Below are 21,564 nucleotides of genomic sequence, written 5' to 3' on the forward strand. Positions count from 1 at the left end.
TAACATAAGTGTGTGTGGCTGGTACAAATAGGAAATAAGGAAACTAGAGGAAAATTACTTTCAGATTTTCTGTCCCTCCGTCACAATCTGCTACCAGCACTTGGTCCTTTGTTAGAGACTAGACTTTGAAAACTAACTATAATTCAATGTCTAGATTGTCTCAGCTAGGACTCAGTTTTCTGTGAAAATGTGCATCTATGTTTATGATAGAAATGGCCTTAATGTACTTTGATGAGTTTCACTTAAGTCTCAGACACATCACATGGAAATCTTCCATAACAATCTCAGTAGAAGCCAAAACAAACCCTCATCCACATAGGTAATTCTGCCAAGCACCACTGATGATTATTAATAAGTGTCTGTGCTTAATATGGAAAAAAAGAATTAATCACATTTAAGTATGCCACTGTATTCTGTCTACTAGGAATACAGAAAGCTTGGCACATTGCTGCTGTATCAAGCGAAATATATTCTTTTAATTGCTAGAATAACAAAAGCTGATTCATAGGATGTGAAATAGAGGACATTCTCATTCTAGCAACTGGTAGAAGCACCATACTGCCAGCACCACAACTAGCAAAAAATTATTATTTATTAATTTGTTTTCAATTCATGCTGCACTAGATCTGCTACAATAGGAACTAATCCAGAGGTGCAGCTTTGTAGCAATAAGCTTTTGAATACAGTTTGTACCTTCTCTAGCTATCCACTGTGCTGGTTTTGGCTGAGAAGGGGTTAATTCTCTTCACTATGGTGCCTGTGGAGGTCGGGGACCTTTCCAGCTTGCCGCGCTCCGCTGTGTCGGCGGAAGGCCAGGAGGGGCGGGGCCACGGCCAGGGCACCTGACCCCGACTGGCCAATGGGATGTTCATTCCATACCATGTGACACCATAGCCAGTATATTAATGGGGGCAGTTGGTGTGCAGGGGGGCAGTTGCAGCTTGGGGGCTGGTGGTGTTGGGTTGCTGTGTCATGTGTGGGTTGTTTTAGTAGTTCATTCCCCTTCCCCCCGCCCCGCCCCGCCTCTCATTGTTTTCCTTTCCATTGTGGTGGTGGTGGTGGTGTTTCATTTTAATTATTAAACTGTTCTTATCTCAACCCATGAGCGTTACCCTTCTGATTCTCTTCACTGTCCCACTGGTGGGGGAGTGAGCGAGTGGCTGTGTGGGGCTGAGTTGCCAGCTAAACTGCAACATCCACAAAGAAGAAAAATTAGGAAACATCTCCCTTTCAGATCTTTTCTTCAGTCAAGCTGTTATTCTCTTATCCTTCTCCTATATGAACCGGGGGGGGGGGGGGGAGAAAAAAGGGGGGAGGGAGGGGGAGGACAAGCAAGAGCTACAGTTGAAGTTCTACCCAGAGGCCTGTGTAGAAAATGGAGTTACTGCAAAACATTGCACACTAATTGTTAGACAGACTTGTATATTACTTACAAAAAACAAGAATGAATTGCTGTAAGATTTTTGTTGGGAATCCAAGAAAACTGGGAATATTAATATTAGTACCATTCAGTTCCTGAGGGCACTAACAGGCCTAAACTGCCCTGACCAGCCATACCTGGGGCCTCTCACCACCCCTTGCCTGTGGGCCCAGGGGATCCATTTCAGGGTAGGATTGGGCTATCAGTCTGCCAGAGTGGTGTCTCAGGAGCAGCTGCCTGTGGTTCCACCACCGACATGCCTGTGCCTCTGTGCCTGCTTAAAGACTTTGTTGATCTTGACCCCCATCCAGGCTCTGATGTCTTGGCCCGGCTGTGGTCTGTCCCCATCTCCAGGGAAATGCCCAGTGTTCAAGGCTGGGGCTGCCCCTGCTCTGCCCTGGTCCCTCCCTGGGGTGGTGACGCCCTGCTCATGGGTCTCCAGGGAACCCCCAGCCCCTGCCATGCTCTTGCAAGTAAGGTCGCTACATGGTCACTGTTGAATGTAAATAATGGAGGAAATTGCAAACAGTAAGATTGTTCCTATGGCTGTTCATCAGCTTCATAAATTCTGAACTTCTTCAGTCACCGTTCTGGGGTATATGCAAAGTTCAGCTTCTCCAGTAAGTCTCCTAGGCTTGAAGTTATTAAGGTCACCATAGTTCCAAGTAGTTTATCAGCTTTTCCACTTGAAGTTGATGATCATTTAGAAAATGTGATAAACAGTTGCTTGTCCAATGGATATTATTACTAAATGCTTGGTATTAGCACAATGAATACTGGCCTCTTGTAGGTCAGTAAAAGGATTGGGAATAATATGGACTAAAAACAAAATTTATATCTTTCACTTCCTACCATTCACAAACATGCACCACGTGCAATGTTGTAGTATGGAACCAGAATTATACACCATTCAGCCTAAACAATGTTAATCTGTGTTTAGAAAAAAACAAATCACGTTTAGAGACCAACTGACTTGACTTTCAGACTGTTGTGAAATTTTAGCTCTGATTTTGGAAGTATGTGTGAGGAAAGTAACTTGTTTTTCCAACTGAGGTTTTAATGGACGTATAGGACTAATCTATCCTATTTTGTTAGAAGTTTACTGGAGGGAGTAAAGCATAATAGAGATATTTGCAGATAATAAATTGGAAGGAACAGCAAACACTAGTAATAACACACAGATAATTCAGCAGCAAATAGCCCCTTTCTGCTGAGCATTAGTTTTACCATGCACAGATTACTTCAGCTTATTTCTGCAATGTATTAGCAAACAACAATAAATTCAGATTAAAAAAAAAAAACACCAAACAATAGCGAGCAGTGGAGTTGCATGGACATGTTATTCTGCAACAGTGTGAAACCAAGTACTGAGAGTATATTTAGATTTTTCATTCAGAAACACTGAGCTACAGAGACACTGTGCTCAAGAGACACTTATGAATCACAGTTGCTTTGCTGCTCTGGAAAGAGTAGGAGGTATGATTTTTATTTACTTTTTTTTTACTGTGGTTTAGATTGTCCAGTCTTTACACGAATGTGTCTATGTAATATTACCCATGTTACATAAAGCTTGTAATAATTTATCCAAGAGCTGTCTTTACAGACTTTTTATTAGGTCTGAGTGGAATGGAGTTAACTTTCTTCGTAGCAGCTTGTATGGTGCTGTGGTTTAGATTAGTAACTAGAATAGTGCTGGTAACACACCAGTGTTTTGACGATTGCTGGGCAGTGCTTGCACAACAGCAAAACCTTCTCTGTGTCTCACAGCCTCAGCATCAAGTAGGCTGGGGGTGGGCAAGAACTTGGGAGTGGACACAGTTGAGACATCTGATGCCAACTGACCAAAGGGGTATCCCATACTATAAGACAACATTGTCAGCCATGAAAGCTCAGGGAAAGGAGGAGGAAGTGGGCACGTTCATAGTTACAGGTTTGTCTTTCCGAGTAACCATCACTTGTGCTGAGGCCCTACTTTCCAGGAATGGCTAAACATCTGCCCAATAATAGGAAGTAGTGAATAAAATCCTTATTTTGTTTTGGTTGCATGCAGAGTTTTGCTTCATTTATTAAACTGTCTTGATGCCCATCCATGAGTTTTCAGCTTTTTGTCTGCCAACTCTCTCCCCCATCCAACTGTGGGTGAGTGAGCAAGTGGCTGGGTGGGTACTTAGCTGCTGGCTGGGGTCAACCCACCAGAACTTTTTACAGTTTTAAATGAAGAAAGCATAAATGTCAGGTACATCACATATGTAATTATACAAGATGAAAAATCTATTCTGGCAACAGGAGAAAAATATATTTCTTTTGGTATTATGAAATAGCTTGGTAATTAAACATTTTTAATAATTATATATTTTTTATATAAGCGAGATTATGTTTTATCTCATTCTTGAACAACTGAAAGTTTATGTCCAGGTGTTGCAAATCCTTCCCTCCACAGTCTCTCTATCATTTGCTGTCATTCAGCATGAGATTTTGTGCGGATGATTAAAAGGAAATTAGCTCCCTAAATTGATACTGTTTCTGCATCTTTGCTTCTGTGCTTCAAGCTACAGAAAGATCTTTGGATATATATAATCATACATATATACACACACACACATATATATGCACACACACATATATATGATCTATAAATTGTATATATATGTTTTTTTGCTTTGTTTTGAACTTCATTTCATTACATTTCTAAACAGAAATTGTAAATTACCCTTCCAAACTTCAGGAAAAATTCCAATGAATAGTGCCTACCTCTGCAAATTGGCCTGTGGTCACTCCAGGCAGCCAGTGTATCTGTCACTCTCTGACAAGTGATGCTCTTAGAACCTTGCAGCACATAATTATCTTCACAGGAAAACTGTACACTTGCACCCACCCTAGGAGAAAAGTGGGACGAAGAATGAAAGAATTAAAATATATTTTAAATATAACCCCCCTTGAATAACTGTAAATGTCACATAATGATGATATTTCTAGGTCCAAACAAAGAAATGAAGGTGGGAAATCGTACTCCATCGTTACTGTATTAATAAAAAACAATTTCTACTATAAGGAACAAGTCAAATATTCAGTTCGTGCACCTTTTAATGAAGTAGGACCAGGAATATAAAGCAATTGTGATACTAAGTTTCATCCTTTAATCTATGACTTCAAGGAATGCATGGAGAGATACATATTAAGAAAAAATATAATCACTGTTCTTTCAGGCAGCAAAATTTACTTCATGAATAATTGCAACCTCTCCATATTCTCTTAAATGAGACAATAAGCAGTCAGATATGGTAATTTGTCAACATGTATAACCAGGAAATATTAATTTCAGTAAGCTGTAATCATTCATTAAAAATTCCTGATCTTGTTGAAATTTCCTGTTAAAAATTATGTTAATTGATAATTTTTGTTAGGACTGAAATATGACTGTTACACTTGTAACTTTAAAATGTGTCTCTCTGGAATGATTTATAACTTTTTTATTTTTCCCCAATAAATAATTTTTTTCTGAACAATGCTGACCAATATTTATGTGGAATTAAAAAACTGTATATAGTTACTGTGTATCTCAAAGACAGCTTCCTTAAACAATATTTATATTTCTGCTCCCATTTATTATTTGTGATACCCTTTGTTCCCCATCATAATCAACCAGTTTTGTTGTTAGCTTTCTTGAACCTTTAAATCCATATCTGATAATCCCATTTTGTGAACTAAATGTTCCTGATGAAGCAGATTTCTCAGTTTGGTCATTCTAAGTCATTGAGTCCTAAACACCAGGGGATTGCAAGATGGCAGTCAGAAAACTCAGCAGTTAAAATTGTGCTGTGGAGAATAGTAAATATAATCTCATTCACTGAAGTCTAGCTCATTCATACACTTCAAGAGCAAATATTCTGTTAGTTTCTCAAAGGATTTCACAAACTATATTGTTTATTATTATGATGATGTACTTCTATAGTTCTTTTGCATAACTTTAATAGCATCTTTTTACTTTCTTTTGGTTTTTTGTTTTTGTTTTTTTTTTTAATTTGAATGTCATGTTCCAAATCTAGGAAAGCTTTAGAAACTACTTTTTTTAACACATCACTCTTGAGCTATTAATTGTGAAAAAAAGAGAAGGGTAGGGAAAATATTGGTCATTTGCTTCAGTAGTTCATGGGAAATGCATGAAATCTTTGAAGAGTAATACAATTTTCTAAAATTGTATTTATTTTATTTGTCATAATCTACTATCCTTCAGAGCACTCTTAGAACCCTTGTAAAAATAGAGCAAGTGTTATTCCAAATACATACCTCAAATTAATAAACAATTTGATTCTCTTATTCATAAGTAAAATATTAGGATTAATTAATCTGAAATTTTAATACTCTAAACACCTATTTTTAAATGCATTTTCTCATATTTTTTAGAATTATGAGCTCTGAATATTTTTTCTATGGAAGCAGGAAAAATCCACCAGTTACCTAGTTGTGACAAATGAAAACTAGGAATTGAAGTATTTAAAAATCATATTGGATAAAGACTTTCCCAAAAGTGTAATGACGTATGAACATGAAAGCTTCGACATTTCCCTAAAGTTTGCTATTATCAGACATGTAAGGAGAATTATGCAATTCTGCACATACAAAATAATAGAGTAAAACTAAATGTATAATTATTGGATGTCTGCAGCTGCAATTTATAATTTATCATACCAGATTATTTCCCCCAAGAAAGAAAGAAGGGGAGAAAAACACCAGGCAAATATTCTGATGTCTGATGCAGTAAGTGAAGGATTTTATGTTTAGACTGAGTTTTCATCATTACAGCAATACTAAAAAATTATTATTAATGGATACATAAAATGTTACACAGCAATTTAATCTATACACTTATGATGATTCATTTTGTTTCACTACAATTCTATACAATATACTGTATATTTTTTCAAAGCTCTGGAAACAGCTTGTGTCTAGGGACTAATGTGAACTTCATATATTTTACATGGTGGTTATCTTTTGAAATGCTTGATCACAAACTAAGTGACACAAAATAAATATGCTGACTACAACATATTAAAAAAAACCGAACAAAAAAATCTAGCAAACACATCAAATTAAAGAGTAAGGCAAGAACACAGAGTACTGAAAAGCTCCTGATTGTTAGAATTCAAGGTGGAGAGAAACCTGAATACCAGCTTTAGGCATTGACAAGTACAGTATTTTGAAAATCATTTCAAGAATTCTAATTAAACTTTAGGTAGGCTACAGAAAAGCAGTCATGGTTTTTACCAGAATGACTGAGATAGTTCTGGACACTGTTTATATGTGGCTATACTATATGCTAAGCCTGATTTAATGTCAGTTAAGATCCATCCTTTTTTATGACCCTATTGTGAGGAATCAGGTTTATGCCATGAGTCTGACAACTGATACTTTCAAGAAAATTATTTTAGTGTAATTTTAATTCTGTCAAGGCTCAAAAAAAAGAAAAAGGAAAAAGGTAATGAAAAGTTCTAAATACTGCCAAATGGAGGTACTGACTGTCACACTATAATATTGTATTGGGTTTGTGTGGCAAGATTTTGGTAGCAGGGCAGGGCTACAGGGGTGGCTGCTGTGACAAGCTGCTAGAAGCTTCCCCCATGTCTGACAGAGCCAGTGCCAGCCAGCTCCAAGATGGACCTGCCGCTGGTCAAGGCCGAGTCCATCAGTGACGGCAGTAGTGCCTCTGGAATAACATATTTAGGGGGCAGGTGGGGAAATCTGCACAACCGCAGCCAGAGAAAGGAGTGAGAATATGTGAGAGAAACAACCCTGCAGACACCAAGGTCAGTGAAGAAGGAGGGGCAGGAGGTGCTCCAGGCACCAGAGCACAGTTTCCCCTGCAGTCCCTGATGAAGACCATGGTGAGGCAGGCTGTCGCTCTGCAGCCCATGAAGGTTAACAGTGGAGCAGATACCCACCTGCAGAATGGGGAGGACCCCACACTGGAGCTGGTGGATGCCCAAAGAAGGCTGTGACCCCCTGGAAAGCCTGCACTGTGGTAGGTTTGCTGCAGGACCTGTGGACCACATGGAAGGGACCCATGCTGGAGCAGTTTATGAAGAACTATAGCCCTTGGGAAGGACTTACATTAGAGAAGTTTGTGAAGAATTATTTCCTGTGGGAGCGACCCCACACTGGAGCAGAGGAAGAGTATGATGAGTCCTCCCTCTGAGGAGGAAGGAGCAGAAGAAACAATGTATGATGAATAGACCACCACTCCCATTCACCATCCCCCTGTGCTTCTGGTGGGCAGGAGGTAGAGAAAATCGGGAGTGAAGTTATGCCGGGGAAGAAGGGAGGGGTGGGGGGAAAGTGTTTTAGGATGTAGTTCTTAATTTATCATTAGTCTACTCTGATTTGATTTTTAATAAAATATTCACATTTCCTCAAGTTGAGTTGTTTTTGCCCATGATGGTAATTGCTGAGTGATCTCTCCCTGTCCTTATCTTGACCCATGAGCCTTTCATTAAATTTTCCTCCCCCATCCGGTTGAGGAGGAGCCATGACAGAACAGCTTGGGCAGGTACCTGGTGTCCAGCCAAGGTCAACACGGTACATAATGAAATTTGTGTAAATATCTATAGATAGTGGTTATATAATACATACGTTGCAGATATCTGAATCAAACCATGTAACTTTAAATGTTTAACAGAACAGTGGATTCTGAGAAATCATGAGTTGAGGTCGCTAGAGTATTTTCTGTGTCCATACAATCAGATCTACCTAAATAAGCACCTTAGGGGAGAAGGGGACACCCCTGGGCCACACAGTCTACAATGAACTTCTGTATCCTCTAAGCAATGTCCAAATTGCTAAGTCTCTCCATTGATTCTGCTTGACATTTTACCATTAAAAAGGGGGCACTCTTTTAAAGACATATTTAATTTATTTGATCAATGGTTTCAAATGAAGTTATTACTTCACTTATTTTCCAGTTGGTAACAATGAATGTTTTTAATTCCTTTTTTTCACATCTTTACCTCCCCAGTCACTGAGCAAATCTGTGAGCACTGGAGGTGTTCTGTTTTGTTACGTTGATTCTCTATGTAAACTTTTGACCTAGGGACTAAATCAGTTTCCTCTTTTTTCTTGTTCTATTTTCAATTAGGACTGTATCAAAACAAAATCTGTGCTTTTATAAAGGAGAAAATTTGATTGAAAAAAAACCAGTTTTTAAAACCAAAAATTAATGTAAGAAATACTAAGCATAAGAAAGTCCATTTAATTTTAAAAAGCTGCTTTGAAAATTTAAAAGCTGTATTTGTTACAAGTGTCAGTGGAATTGTGGAAAGTAGTTGTATTTTCACAGTACCACACTTACCATACACTATTTAAGGAGAGCTGAAATATCGTTGTTTATATTAAATTAGTTTTGGTTTAAACACTCCACTGTTTTGATATCTCACATAAAAATAAAATGTGATATTGAACCCAAAATTGTATTGATTCATCTAGCAAAGTCTGAGTTGCCTCAAAATAAATCCAAATATCCACTGGTTTTTTGGGTTTTTTTTTTTTCATCACTGAAAATCTCCCCTACTTCCTGAACTGAACACAGTTAAAGTGTGGCAGGGGGACAGAATGAAAAGATTTCAATACCTTTTTGTTTGCTTTATGATATTAGAATGAATGCCATTATTACGCTGAAAATGATGAAACCCTTTGCAAAGAACTTGTCATCACCAAATCAGTTGGGTCTCAGGCTGTCTTGAAAATAAATCCTCTGCCTTTCCATCAATCCTGCTCACAACATGTCTTTCAGTAGATTGGAAGATTTTGAATAATGTGCATTTTCACATGTTTTAGTTCAGATTAATATCCACAGTTGTCATTCTCCTGACAAGAACAATAGCTACTTCTGGGGTCTATACTTGCCTCTTAGAAAAAAAAAGGAAAAAAATCATTTCCTTTCTTTTACTCTCCACAGTATTTTCACTACATTGGAGAAATACAAGCAACAGCAAATATTATTTTTGCTTCTCTAATGGAAGAGCTTGATTTGTCATATCAGAGCAAGGAAAACTAAATTCCAATCAAATTCTCCATTTAAATGTCAAGCTAGGTATAGATAGCTAAACTTTAAGATAGCTAAGATATGCTTTAAATAGATATAAAAAAAGTTTACAGTACATGAAAAACTGTCACTGTTGCATAACCAGTTTTCAGATGACAAGTAATTTTTAGGAGGAAAATAAGATTTTATTGTTTCACTCAAATAATATTCAGATTTGGAGGCCCAAAACACGCACACAAATAAATAATAAGTGATCAAAGTATATTAACATGTTTTATTTATTATACCTTATATGATGTTGCTTGTGCTATTTTTTGAACACATTATGCATTCATTTATCCTCATGAACAGTAAGATCCATTAGGTGAAATGAAAATATTATCGGAGGCTGAACAGGGTAAAGGAAGGAGGGGAATAGCCTTGCTCTGTCAATTGCGTAAGCATTGCTCCTAGGTAAGTTCCAGACATATAAGGTACCTTCAACCCAAATGGATTCATAAGAGACTGTGTTCAAAATATATATGTTTTGTAAGGTTTCTTGACATCAGATTCCCTCAGATATCTTAAAATATTCTTTGAGCTTTAAGGTTCTTTTGGGCTTTCCCTCTTCTTGATATTTCCATGCACTGCTTGGAATTTTATTGTTGGGGTCTCCCATGTTGGGGCTCACATGTTTGGATCTTTGGACCTGTTTCACCAATCTTTCAAATTACAGGCTACAGGCTAGAGGTGAAAAGTAATTATCTCTCTCTCTTACTCTCTTCCAGTTTACCAGTGATCTTAGACCTGCCAGTCAAAGTGCATGTGCTGCTGTTTCTTAATAATTGTTCACATGCCACTCACTTTGACCATAACTAGACGAAAGTCTGCTCGTCCCACAGTGTATCATGAACACATAAAATCTGTACAAAATTAATAGCTTCACAGAATAAATTAGACTGTATGAGGATGTCATCTAGTCCAATGCTGCATGCCAAGCAATGTTGGAAGAGAGGGCTTCGGGCCTTGCTCAGGTGAGCTCTGAATGCCTCCCTGGATGGAGATTCCACAACCTCTCTGGGAAATTTGCTCCACTGCTTGACCATCCTCACAGTAAAAACATATTTTTTTAAAAAATCCTGAATCGAGTAGCAATTTACCATGTTCCAACTTATTTCCATTGCCTCTAGTCCTGCTACTGTCCACCTCTGAGAAGAGTCTTGGCTTTCTCTTCTCTACACTCTTCTGTTTAGTAGCTGTAGACAGCAACAAGGTCCTTCAGATTCTCTTAAGGCTGCACAAACCCAGGACTCTCAACCTCTTCTCATGTCTGTGCTAAGACTCCCTCACCATCCTGGTCTGCTGAACTTACTCTGGTATCTATAGGTAATGGAGTAAAAAAGGCCACTTCAGGTGTGAATTCATGCTATTTTCCATTAAACATTTAGACTATGGGGTTAACTCTTTCCAGAGATGCTTTTCTCTCTCCACTAATAACAGAGGGATCCTAGATGCTGCCCTTAAATCTTTCAGCTAAGTATTTGATTGGGAGGAATTCAGAAGAGGTATTCTCTGCACCCTTTATGGCTATGAGGAAAGACTAAAGCAGAGGAAGGAAACTGAGGCATACCTGCACAAATAGTAAAATAAAATTCTTTCCAAAATAACAGTGGACTTATACAGGTATCCCTCAGGTGAACACATGCAGACACTTAAATACATCTTGAGAATGTGTTATATTTTAATATCCCATTTTTACCTAGTCTTCTACCAACTGATGTTTCGCTGCTCAATACATCAAGTGTCAATAAAGACCTAGGTAAAAATTACGTTTTCCTAAAACAGCAGACCTTTGGACAGCAAGTGCATACTATATTTTTGTATCATACAATTTTGCTTGCAGCAGCTGTACCTGCCAAGTTGAATTAGAATATACAGAACAGGCTAATAGCAAACATTTTCTGGACAGCTTGTCTCTCTCTAGCCTATTTACTGAAAAGCTTATTTCACTTCATTATTTTTTAAAACACATTTAACTGATGCCCAGTTGCTAATGAAATCATGACTTTGCATATACCTGATTCTCTTAACATTGGAGTTGTTGATGAGTTCTCAAACTCCTTTGAGGGTACACAGAGAAAAATCCAGAAAAGAGTAGGTCATTCAGAAATAGAATAGATTTTTAAAATATTTTTCCTGTCAGTGATGCCCTAGCTTGGAAGAGCCTTGATTCAGGAGCCAGGATTGATTAACTTGCATTCTGGAGTTGCAGAGAACTTTGCACAATTCCTTCTAATTCCTATGAAGTTTTCCTTTCCATTTACTCTTAGGTCTGGCTATCCATCCCCTGCTGAGCAATTTATAAATCTCTGCATGAGCTGAAGGATCCCATCTCCTTCCTTTGACCCCCTTCTCTGCCACACCTTGAAGTGCCTGCTTTTTTCCCCCAACAGGGAGATTGCAACCTTCTTCCTTTCTCTCAAGGGGTCCATTTGACTTCATCTTGTTTTTTTAATGATTATAACAAAAGCTGAAAACAGAAAAAGCAAGGAGATGGCATTCATCACAGCCTTAGACACTGAATTTGCCATGTTTCCTAAGCTTTTTAATATAGTGGGGAAAACAGACAATTCTCTCTATTTCTATGCTGTCTGGAGAGTTCCTCCTTTCCTACATGGATAAGGCTATTAAGTTCTAAAATTCATATTCAAAATGCATTGATTTAAAAAAGAAACAAACTAAACCAATTCAAGATATGCAGTGGACTCAAGCTATTTTGACAAAGAGTCAACACATTTAAAACCAGGGAAACAATATGGATCTGTATTTGCGTACTCTGTATACATGTAACAGGAAATACTTTCCTCTTGGTCATATAGAAAACTAAACATGCCTACCTGAAGTCAGAGCCCACCCTTTTCCCATTTTCAGGAATTCCAGGATCAGGACATGTATCAGATGCAATTGCATCCCCACCCTGGGTCACTGCAAAGTAAAGGGAAAAAAAAATTTAGACATGTAGCTGTAAAGATGATTCTTCACTTTTCCCATACATTAACTTCTATGGCCTGATTTTAACCATATGCATATTCATAATTTTCTCTTGAAACATTATAAATCATGACCTAAAAGAAGCCCATCTAATTGAATTCTTGGGTGTACTGTTTATTTTCTTAGCTTATGATAAAAAAACCTGTTTTGCTTCTGTGGGAAAATAAATGTTTTTTTGCCATGATCAGTCATCTTTTTATGGATATACTACGATCCCTGGATTTTCTCAGGCAGGGAAAACAACATTTTGTGAAGTCACCTTCTGAAATAGTCATAACACACCATTGTTAGATTAAGATAGTGTAAGAAAATAAAATCTCATTTAAGCTTCTGTCCTAATAAGAAGACTTGAAAAAGCCGAGAACCCAACTGTAATAGAGTAATGTTTTTATGAAGATAAAGTTCATCTCAAACCCCGCAGAGTGATGCATTTGTAACCGGCTGAATATGTGCTCATGCAAATGAGTCTCAAAATCTCTATTTTGTGTTTTCAGGTAGGAATAGAAAAAGACGGTATCCTATATTGTTCCATTCCTTTTGTCTTCCATTCTTTCTCCCTCTAGACTGTCAGATACATAAATAACACTAGGTATATAAATGTATGAACCTATAGTCCTTTTAAAACTCAAAACAATTTGAACATTCAATATTCACTTCTTTCTTCTTCACTTGTAAAAAGCTACTTAAGGCATATGCGGAATTCAAAGTCATTAATTATAAAGAAAATATATAAAAGTAATAGAGCACCACACTGAATATACAGAAAACCTGAATACATGTGCTTTCTATCTTGCAAATACACACATATGTCCATACATAGTTACACTTCTCCTGTCTTTCTGTTTTCTCCACAGAAGGATAGAGCTAGTGGAAATTTGTGGATCACATTTTTCATCTTAAAAGGTTTTTGCGAAACCCTTAAGCACAGGGCAGAATGTTCTTCCTGAATCAAAAAAAAAAGAAAATAGTAGTTCGAATATTTTACTGCAAAATAAATTACACAAGCCTGAGTGGGTTACAGATGACAGCATTATAGATGAAAGGTGATGAGAGATTAGATGTAAGAAGTGGTTGGTTTTCCCATGCAGTGATATGCTTTCAAATTGAACACCGTGGCAAAAAGAGAGGTGACAAGCAGGGTATATACAATCAGATGCTAAGAGATATAAATCTTTATGTCTGTTTTGGAAGCGTCAGAGGAAATTGATTTATATAGAAATCCAAAGTTTCACAAGAGATAATGTAAAGAAATTAAAAACTGCATTACAGCATCACAAAAATATAACTAAGGCAAAGCACTTGTAACTATCAAAATGCTTGACCTGAGCATAGATTTTTCTTAAAGTACAGAAACTGCAGCAGTTACAGGATATTTTAACATTTGCCTACATTCATTCTTTTATTTTGACATATAGATTGTTTTAAAAATATAGGAACGGAATAATCTCTTTCTCCACACCTTTTTTGCACTACTTATTGTGTTGTGCACTGTTTGTCCCAGAAATCATTCTTTAAAATAGGCAAAGAAATATTATGTTTTGGAAACACAATTTAAAATGTTTTACATAAAAATTTATTTCCTGATAAAAAAAAAAAACACAAGCATGAGTAAAAATGCAGTTCAGCTGGACAAAAGTATAGCATCTGGAATTCACAATCTTGAAAACACTCCAGACCAAGAGCATAATCCCACTACTTTCACTAATATAATTTAGACTGATAAAGATTTGTGTGTGTGAATAAAGGCTTTCAGAAGAATTCTATACTAGCTAGTAAATATGTATTTTATTCTGAGAAATTAGTTTTGTAGTTTCTTGGGAAATGCCAGCATTGAAATGCTGTTATAGTCAAAACCTGATCTTGCTAGAAAAGCAGCCTGCTTTTACACTGATGTTCCTTGAAATAAATAAATTTCCTAATAACATTTCTTCCTTTTTTTTTTTTTCAGAAAAAAATATAAAATATTTACTACTTTTAGCACAGAAGTGTAGCTATGTTAGTGGAATTGAGGTTCAATTTTGACTACTGAATCACCAAAACATGAAAATAAGTGATTATGACTGGTATGTTTTTTTTAACAGACCAGGTTTACTAAACTTGAACCTTATGGTAACAACTATAATGCAAGGTGGAGATCGTTACATTTGCTATCATGTTTTAAGTACAAACACGTTGCAGTGAAGCTACCTCCTTTAACAGACATGCATACAGAATACATAAGTATTTTGTTTGGGACACCAGTAAATGCTGACTGAGGCTTTACTCATAGTACAGAAGGTAGTGATCCCAGATGGACAAATACTTTTGCCAAATTTTCTTCTCAGCCACTACCTTCGTCTGCCAACACGCTCTCACACCAATATCAGGGAAAGGTGATTCAGGCTATCATCTACCCAGAGAAATACTGTCTTTTGAAATGGAGCGGATATCATATGTCTGGAACATGGCACATCTTCCTGGATGTCTACAGGCCTTGTTAAACATGGCCCAGGTTCTAGCTTCTACTTTCCCCAATGAACAGTCAAGTGTTTTTTAACAGATGGTGGTTGTATGACATGCTGTCATAACAAGATATATCCAATTCCCTGTAAAACAAGTCTGCCTGATTTTAGCTTTCCAGATGGGAAAAAAAAAGGAACACATTTCTCAAATTAGTGGAAACATTTATTACTTTCAGTGGTTCAGAGACACGAGGGACTTCAGTGCATTTATAAATATATGTATATACTTATAAAAGTTAGTAAGCTTAAAACCTTTACCTGCCAGTATTTTGGAATTTACCTAAAAATTAGACTTTAAATTTTAAGATTTTTTTAGTTCCAACATTTGTGAGCATTCAGACTGAAAATAGATTAAAAGATGCCCAATGAATCCCTGTCAGAGGCCTTTATCTTTCTTTGTTTCAATCCTGTCAGATTTCCCCTTTATCCACAGCTATGAAGCATTATCCACTGCTGCTGAGATCCATAGCATGTGGGAGGAGAAAGTATCATCTTTGGTTTGAGTATCTTACTTCCAGAATATGTTTGAACCTTGCAGCTTCTTTCTGAAAGCATCTCTTAGACACGTCACCTTCTATTCATCCAGTCATATGCTCAGTCTTTCACTGTTTTACCTTTAAAGACTTTTGTATGCCCTTGAAAGACCTGTCTTTCAACAGATCTTACCTGTTTGTACTCTTTCAAAATGACACTGTATAAAGTTTCATTTCCCTAGTGAGTTATGAAGTGTTCCATGATTTTTGCGTCTTCCTTCTGATTTTTCCTTCTTCATAACGAACTTAAATTGTTTCTCATTACTTTGAAATCTCATTCACAGACTATCTGTATTTTAACTATTATCTCAATTTTGATTTTAGAATTTTAACAAATCAAAACAATGAAGGTATGAAGGAAAATGGAAGGTAATTTTCCTATTTAAAGCTTGCAAACCTTAGAAATAAATATCAATTATGCAGAAACTCTGTCACAGCTATGCACTAATTAGTACCATTTATCTTAAAGTACTAACAATGTTCCTCTGTGTTGTGAATATGAACTAAACATTTATAAATCTGTATTTATGACAAATAAATTTAGGACCAGCCTAAACAGCACCAGCCTCTCTCAATATATTCTTAGCACATTCTCAGTATACCCTCTCTGTTTTAAAAAGAAGTTTAAGAATATATAATCCTGGCAAATATCAAAGTAAGATATTACTTTACATAGATAATTCTTCACACTGTATCCCAGCTGCACACAGTTCTTCAAGGAACCTTCAGCTAGAGACTACATGAGACTAACATCAGAAAAAGTATTTGAAGTCACAGGGTAAGGAGAGAAGTGAGGAAAGATTCTAGTCAAGTTTATTTTTTTTTTCAGCATTAGTTTCTGTAGAGTCTAAGAGAGATCTGCTTTTCTCTTCTTTTAAAACAGGGTTTGAGAACATCAAAGATGTTTCAACCACCAGGCACGTCTTTAGTATAAAGACAGGGTATTCTCAGTGGACGCAGCTTAATCTGGAACTTCTCAGCATGCCATGCTATTATATACTGCAAAACTTATGTATTCTTAGGCCTTTCTGCAGACATAGTTGAAGAGAAGCTGTGAGCTCATTAAGGTGATGGACAGCTTTTCAGTCTATATACAACCTCTATGGTTAAGACCGGTGATTTAAATTTCTGTTTGATTTTAAAAAATCTATCTTTACTGACAGGAAATGAATCAACATGATTTCTTCTATTTATTCGGTTGGGATCATGCCGACTGGAGTTTCTACAGCTTTGGAGGTCAGCTTTATTGCTTTACTTGGTATATAACATAGTAAGAACATAACTCCTTTAAGATGTTTCACATGTCCTGATTCCAACACAGTAGTACAGAAGAAAGACTGGCAGTAACTGTAAGCAGAAATTAGATTATAAAAAGTTGTCATCATAATAATAAACAATTAGCAGATACACTGACATCGTAATCTAGCTCAGCATTTGGGAGGTGTTTAACTTTAATGAAGGAGCCATATTAGGCAGGAGGAAAGGATGGTGCAACATATGTTTCATGCAGAAAGATGAGCAACATGAGATCTCTCTTGTTATAATATGGGTTCTACTCCAGGCAAGCTGCCCTGCTTTAGATGCATTTGGAATCTGAATATACATTAATGATCTACTCATGCTCATGTAAAGGATGTGATGAAATGCTTTGAAGGGCTGGACATAAAAGCAAAAAATTATTATGTATAGATGCATTATACTGCATACCTTTAGTAGCAGTTAGGTTAGTAACAAATATTTGGCATTCATGCTTCAGGTTGCAACATCTACAATTTCAAACTTAACAGGTTTTGGCAATCTGTCTGGCCATTTACTCATTCTCCTAGTGAGAACACCAACCTATAGAAAGGTTCTGGACTTAATTTAAAAAAAAAAAAAAAAAAAAAGTTACATAAACATATATTCCTTCAATAATTTGTTTTGAAGAATTTTCAAAATAAAACAAAAATTCTAAGAATCATCTACAAGAAGGCCTTGTGAAATACTGTGTGGAGGCTAGAGAAAACACCCTAAAATTCTTCATGGAAAGATATTATAAGAAATGGCAGTTTTTCTAGAGCAGACTGACAAGTTTGTAAACTGAACAAGACAACAAAGACTCTATTACAATGCAAATAAAAGCCAACATGTATATATCAACCTCTTTCCAGCCAAAAAGTGTCACATAAGTACAACTCTGTACCAATGAACAAAGATAACAGATTAATGTATTAGAGCCACATCTTGATTATTTAAGTTCCTTAGATTTACTTATTTACATTTTTTTTAAAAAAAGATTGATTCATATTAAAAATATCTAACAGTTCTAGACATAATTTTGGTCATTAAATAATTCCACTTCAAAAGTCAATCCAAAACATTTCAATTATTCTTTAACAAGTGTACAAGAAATTACTTGTTTCACATGGTGATGAATAATGTGGTCACTGGAAAAGAAAAAAGACATGCATAACTTGACATGACAACACATGGAGAAAAAGTATAGAAGATTATCATTGTATGAAAGACCTTATTATACCGTGATTGTTTGGAATCTGGAAAGTTGGAATCAGTGGACGAAAAGAAAGATTTTAGAACAAAAAAAAAAGCTTCAATCCACAAATACATTCACATGCAAGGTTAATTGAATTAAATTTTCTGCCATAAATTTTGCTGCATTTGCTCTAAACTGTCAGTTACCTCCATCCTGGGAATAATTTAACCTTTCAAAGTTTTTGACTTATCCAGATAAAAATAAAAGAATGACTTTGATAATAATTTTAATTATCAGGCTGCATATACTGCAGGAGGTCTTTTTTGTTTTCAGAGACATTTATTAGGGGACTTCTCACGTGCTGCACTTCTTAACAGCACGTAAGCTTTATCCTTTTCAAGATAGTGCCTTACTGCAAATAATAGGGCAGCAAATTAGGGTCATGATTGAACTTGCTTATAAACAATGTCTTTGCATATTCCAAATCATCTGTATTAGATTTTATTTTCAAAACTATGACAGGGTCAGAAAAGGGCAAAACAGATTGTTTTACATGAAAACATACTAAAAGACACACCTAGATATTTTAATAATTTTGGCCTATTTAATTTTGACTACATTAAAAAATGGGTAGTTTGTTTTGTCTCTTAAACTCTTTGCCAAATTAGAGGACATAAACTGGATTTAACTTCTTATTTTTTCCTGATATCTCTTTTGCAGAAAGACAGAAATGAAAAGTATTACATTGGAACTCTAATAATGAGATTCAAGAGCATTACTTATATGGGTGTATGAAAGCATATGCTTAGTGACAGATATTGTCTCAAAATAAAATATGATCTCAGATTTGAGTAGAAATAATAGCTGCAACCAGAACACTATGACAAAAAATATATATTTCAACTGGACAAAGAAATATAAAAAGCGCTATACAAGATTTTTTCCATACAATTTCACCCAGGCTTTTAGAAGAGAGGAAAACTACTATTAGCAAAATGGGTTGATGGTCTATATGCTCCATCATAGACTTTAAGTAACTTCTTCAGTGGAAATAGAAAAACACTGATCTGCTACAGACAACAGAAATAAACTGCATAAAACTTATTCTAGTGAAGAAGTGATAGATTTCTGAAACCCAGAAAGATGGAAAAGAAGAAAAAAATAAACAAGGAAGGACAGGTAATTAAAGTTTTGCAGTTCAACAACATAACTACTTTCAAGAAACAAGTTCAAACTCTTTTTTCCTTAATTTACTTTGAATTGACTATTATGTTTAAATACTATTGAACAGGAAAATATGATCATGTTGACACCAGATGACATAAGTGCATAAATCCATTCTGGGGAGATGTACAAGGAGAAAATGTTATCCAAAACCTGCCCAGGTGAGGTTGGGCCCAGAACACTCTTACAGATGGCATTGTGTTTCTTCAAAATTATTAAAAAATCTTCCAAAGTATTTGTCTATTATTTCAATAAGCCATAGGCAGCTGTTAGATTTAATTTAAAACAGAAGTTCTCCAGTGTTTCTCACAAGAAGAGTATTTTAGCTTTGAAAATTTGTAAGGAAAGCTTAACCAACGCTCTTGCTTTAAAAAGTAAGATTAAAAAAACCTATTAATTTTGCAACAGAAACTATAAAATACGCTATCATTTATACACACTAAAGATAATTTTTTTAGCTTTTTTTGAATAAACTCTAGGAATTTTGTACATTGGGAAACCATCATCCCACTGGATTGCATCTGTCAATACTTGGTTAAAATACAGGATCTCTGTAGTTTACCAGTGTATTAATGGCACTCCTTTCTCCAGCAGCTGGGGGTTTCTACCAGTTGTCTTATACGTGCTATAACCAAAATAGCTGGTACGTTCCACTTGCTTTTGTTATTCTTTAGTGATCACAAGGCCTGCGAATAGATTGCCCTTATAGAAATCCAATAGTGGTTTGTCCATTCTTAGGAAGTGAATCAGCATTTAAAGAAAAGGAAAAAAAAATGGGGGGGTTCTCACTTTGTTTTGTTCTGTTTTGGTTTCCCAAGGGAATTTGACCAACTCTCTTCTGCATCCGCCTCTATTTTCAGCAGCTGAATATAAGATTTATTGCAGCTTAATGAAGCAACTTAAGGCTCAGCAGATGCACAGCTTTCAGTCACTTTGGGAGCTTATTAGTCCAGCTTTTCTTGAAGTTGTAAAGACCTGCTCACTTATAACAACTTTTTATATTTACCTCCAGATCAACACAACAATTTAAATAAATATATTTTCACACAGCTAAGGAATTCCACATTTGGGAACAGTGGGGAGAAAACAGCAAATGTTTACCTTTTTAGTGTAATTAAACATTTTGATTTTAGCCTCATTAAAATATTATTTAAAGAGTAGAAGCAAAAGGATCAGTTATAGTTTTGGCAGTAAATAATTGTTTAAACATATTTTCCCTATGAAATAGTATATTTTGGTAACTGGAACATATTGTATTTCCCCCATTTCTATGGGTAAATTCCTACAAGTCACACAAAAGCTACAGTTCAGAATCAGATACATTCACCATGTATACTTTGGGGGGGGGGGGGGGGGGTAGTGTGTGGGAGCTGGTCTGGGTATTCCGCAACACACAGGCAGTTATGCAAACCTCCTGAGATACTGCTTCACTCATTAAAGACAAAGTTGCTCTGCTTCATGAAAGGTGGAGACTCCTTCGATAACTGCAAACACCAACTTTTCACAGGTGTTGAATTCATCAGACCCTAGGAACAGACAACTGAGCTTGCAAAAAAACAGTCCAACCGTACTGAAAGCATGTGTCTGGTTTCCTCAACTCATTGCCTACACTCAAGAAGCTACTATTGCCAAGTACTATTAAGTGCAAGAAAACTCTGGTGGCTCTAAAAAGTTGAAATTTTCCAGTGAGTGAAGCTCACTCACTAATGATTCAATACAGTTCCACTAGATGGAATGTGTAAGTTTACATTATGCCTACTTTTAGTTAAGGAATTTACACCATAAACTATAGCAAGGATACCTTAAAATTGCAAAATATATTACTTGGTAAGACTTGCCTGAACTGACGCTATCCATGCCTAAAAATGTACAAATTTATTTTTGTCTTTTCATTTTAATTTATGATTTATGGAACAACTATATTGTGCTGTCTTCATGGCTGGCTTACAGTAAAACTACTTAGCGTTCACCTATAGTCACAAAATCATTCAGTTCTCATAACATTAAAGATATTAATAGGAAAGTATTATAAGCTCATTAGTCATTAGTTTTCACACTGTCCTTTGGATTCCAATGTTATTTCGTTGACCTGCTGCAGGTAGTGATATTTTTGCACCAATTGCAAAGACCAAGCTTTGACAGCAAAATATTTCTCTCCAGTCATGATGAAGTATTTTACTCTCTTAGTATTATATAATACTCAAACACAAGGGAATGGAAAACGGTTAAGTCAAGATATTACAGTTACCAGTAAAGATAGGGGGTGCAGGATTTTATCTGATAGTCAAATGAGAAAAAATCTCTTTAAAAAAATAAATACATTACCATTTCTTTTTCACACCATGTGA

The 21,564-nt window shown here is 36.1% G+C and overlaps 1 protein-coding gene across 1 annotated transcript in view; it reads right to left on the reverse strand.

Annotated features, from left to right (window-relative positions):
* Positions 1-21,564, reverse strand: part of CSMD1 (CUB and Sushi multiple domains 1) — a 1,237,849-nt gene that overhangs the window by 413,354 nt on the left and 802,931 nt on the right. The window contains exons 8-9 of the mRNA XM_075086937.1: positions 12,332-12,419; positions 4,172-4,296 (exon numbers count right to left, since the gene is read on the reverse strand). Coding sequence (XP_074943038.1) covers positions 4,172-4,296; positions 12,332-12,419 — 213 coding nt within the window. The remainder of the gene's footprint in view (positions 1-4,171; positions 4,297-12,331; positions 12,420-21,564) is intronic.

Source organism: Phalacrocorax aristotelis, chromosome 3 (genome assembly GCF_949628215.1).
Source record: "Phalacrocorax aristotelis chromosome 3, bGulAri2.1, whole genome shotgun sequence".
Lineage (NCBI taxonomy): Eukaryota > Metazoa > Chordata > Aves > Suliformes > Phalacrocoracidae > Phalacrocorax > Phalacrocorax aristotelis.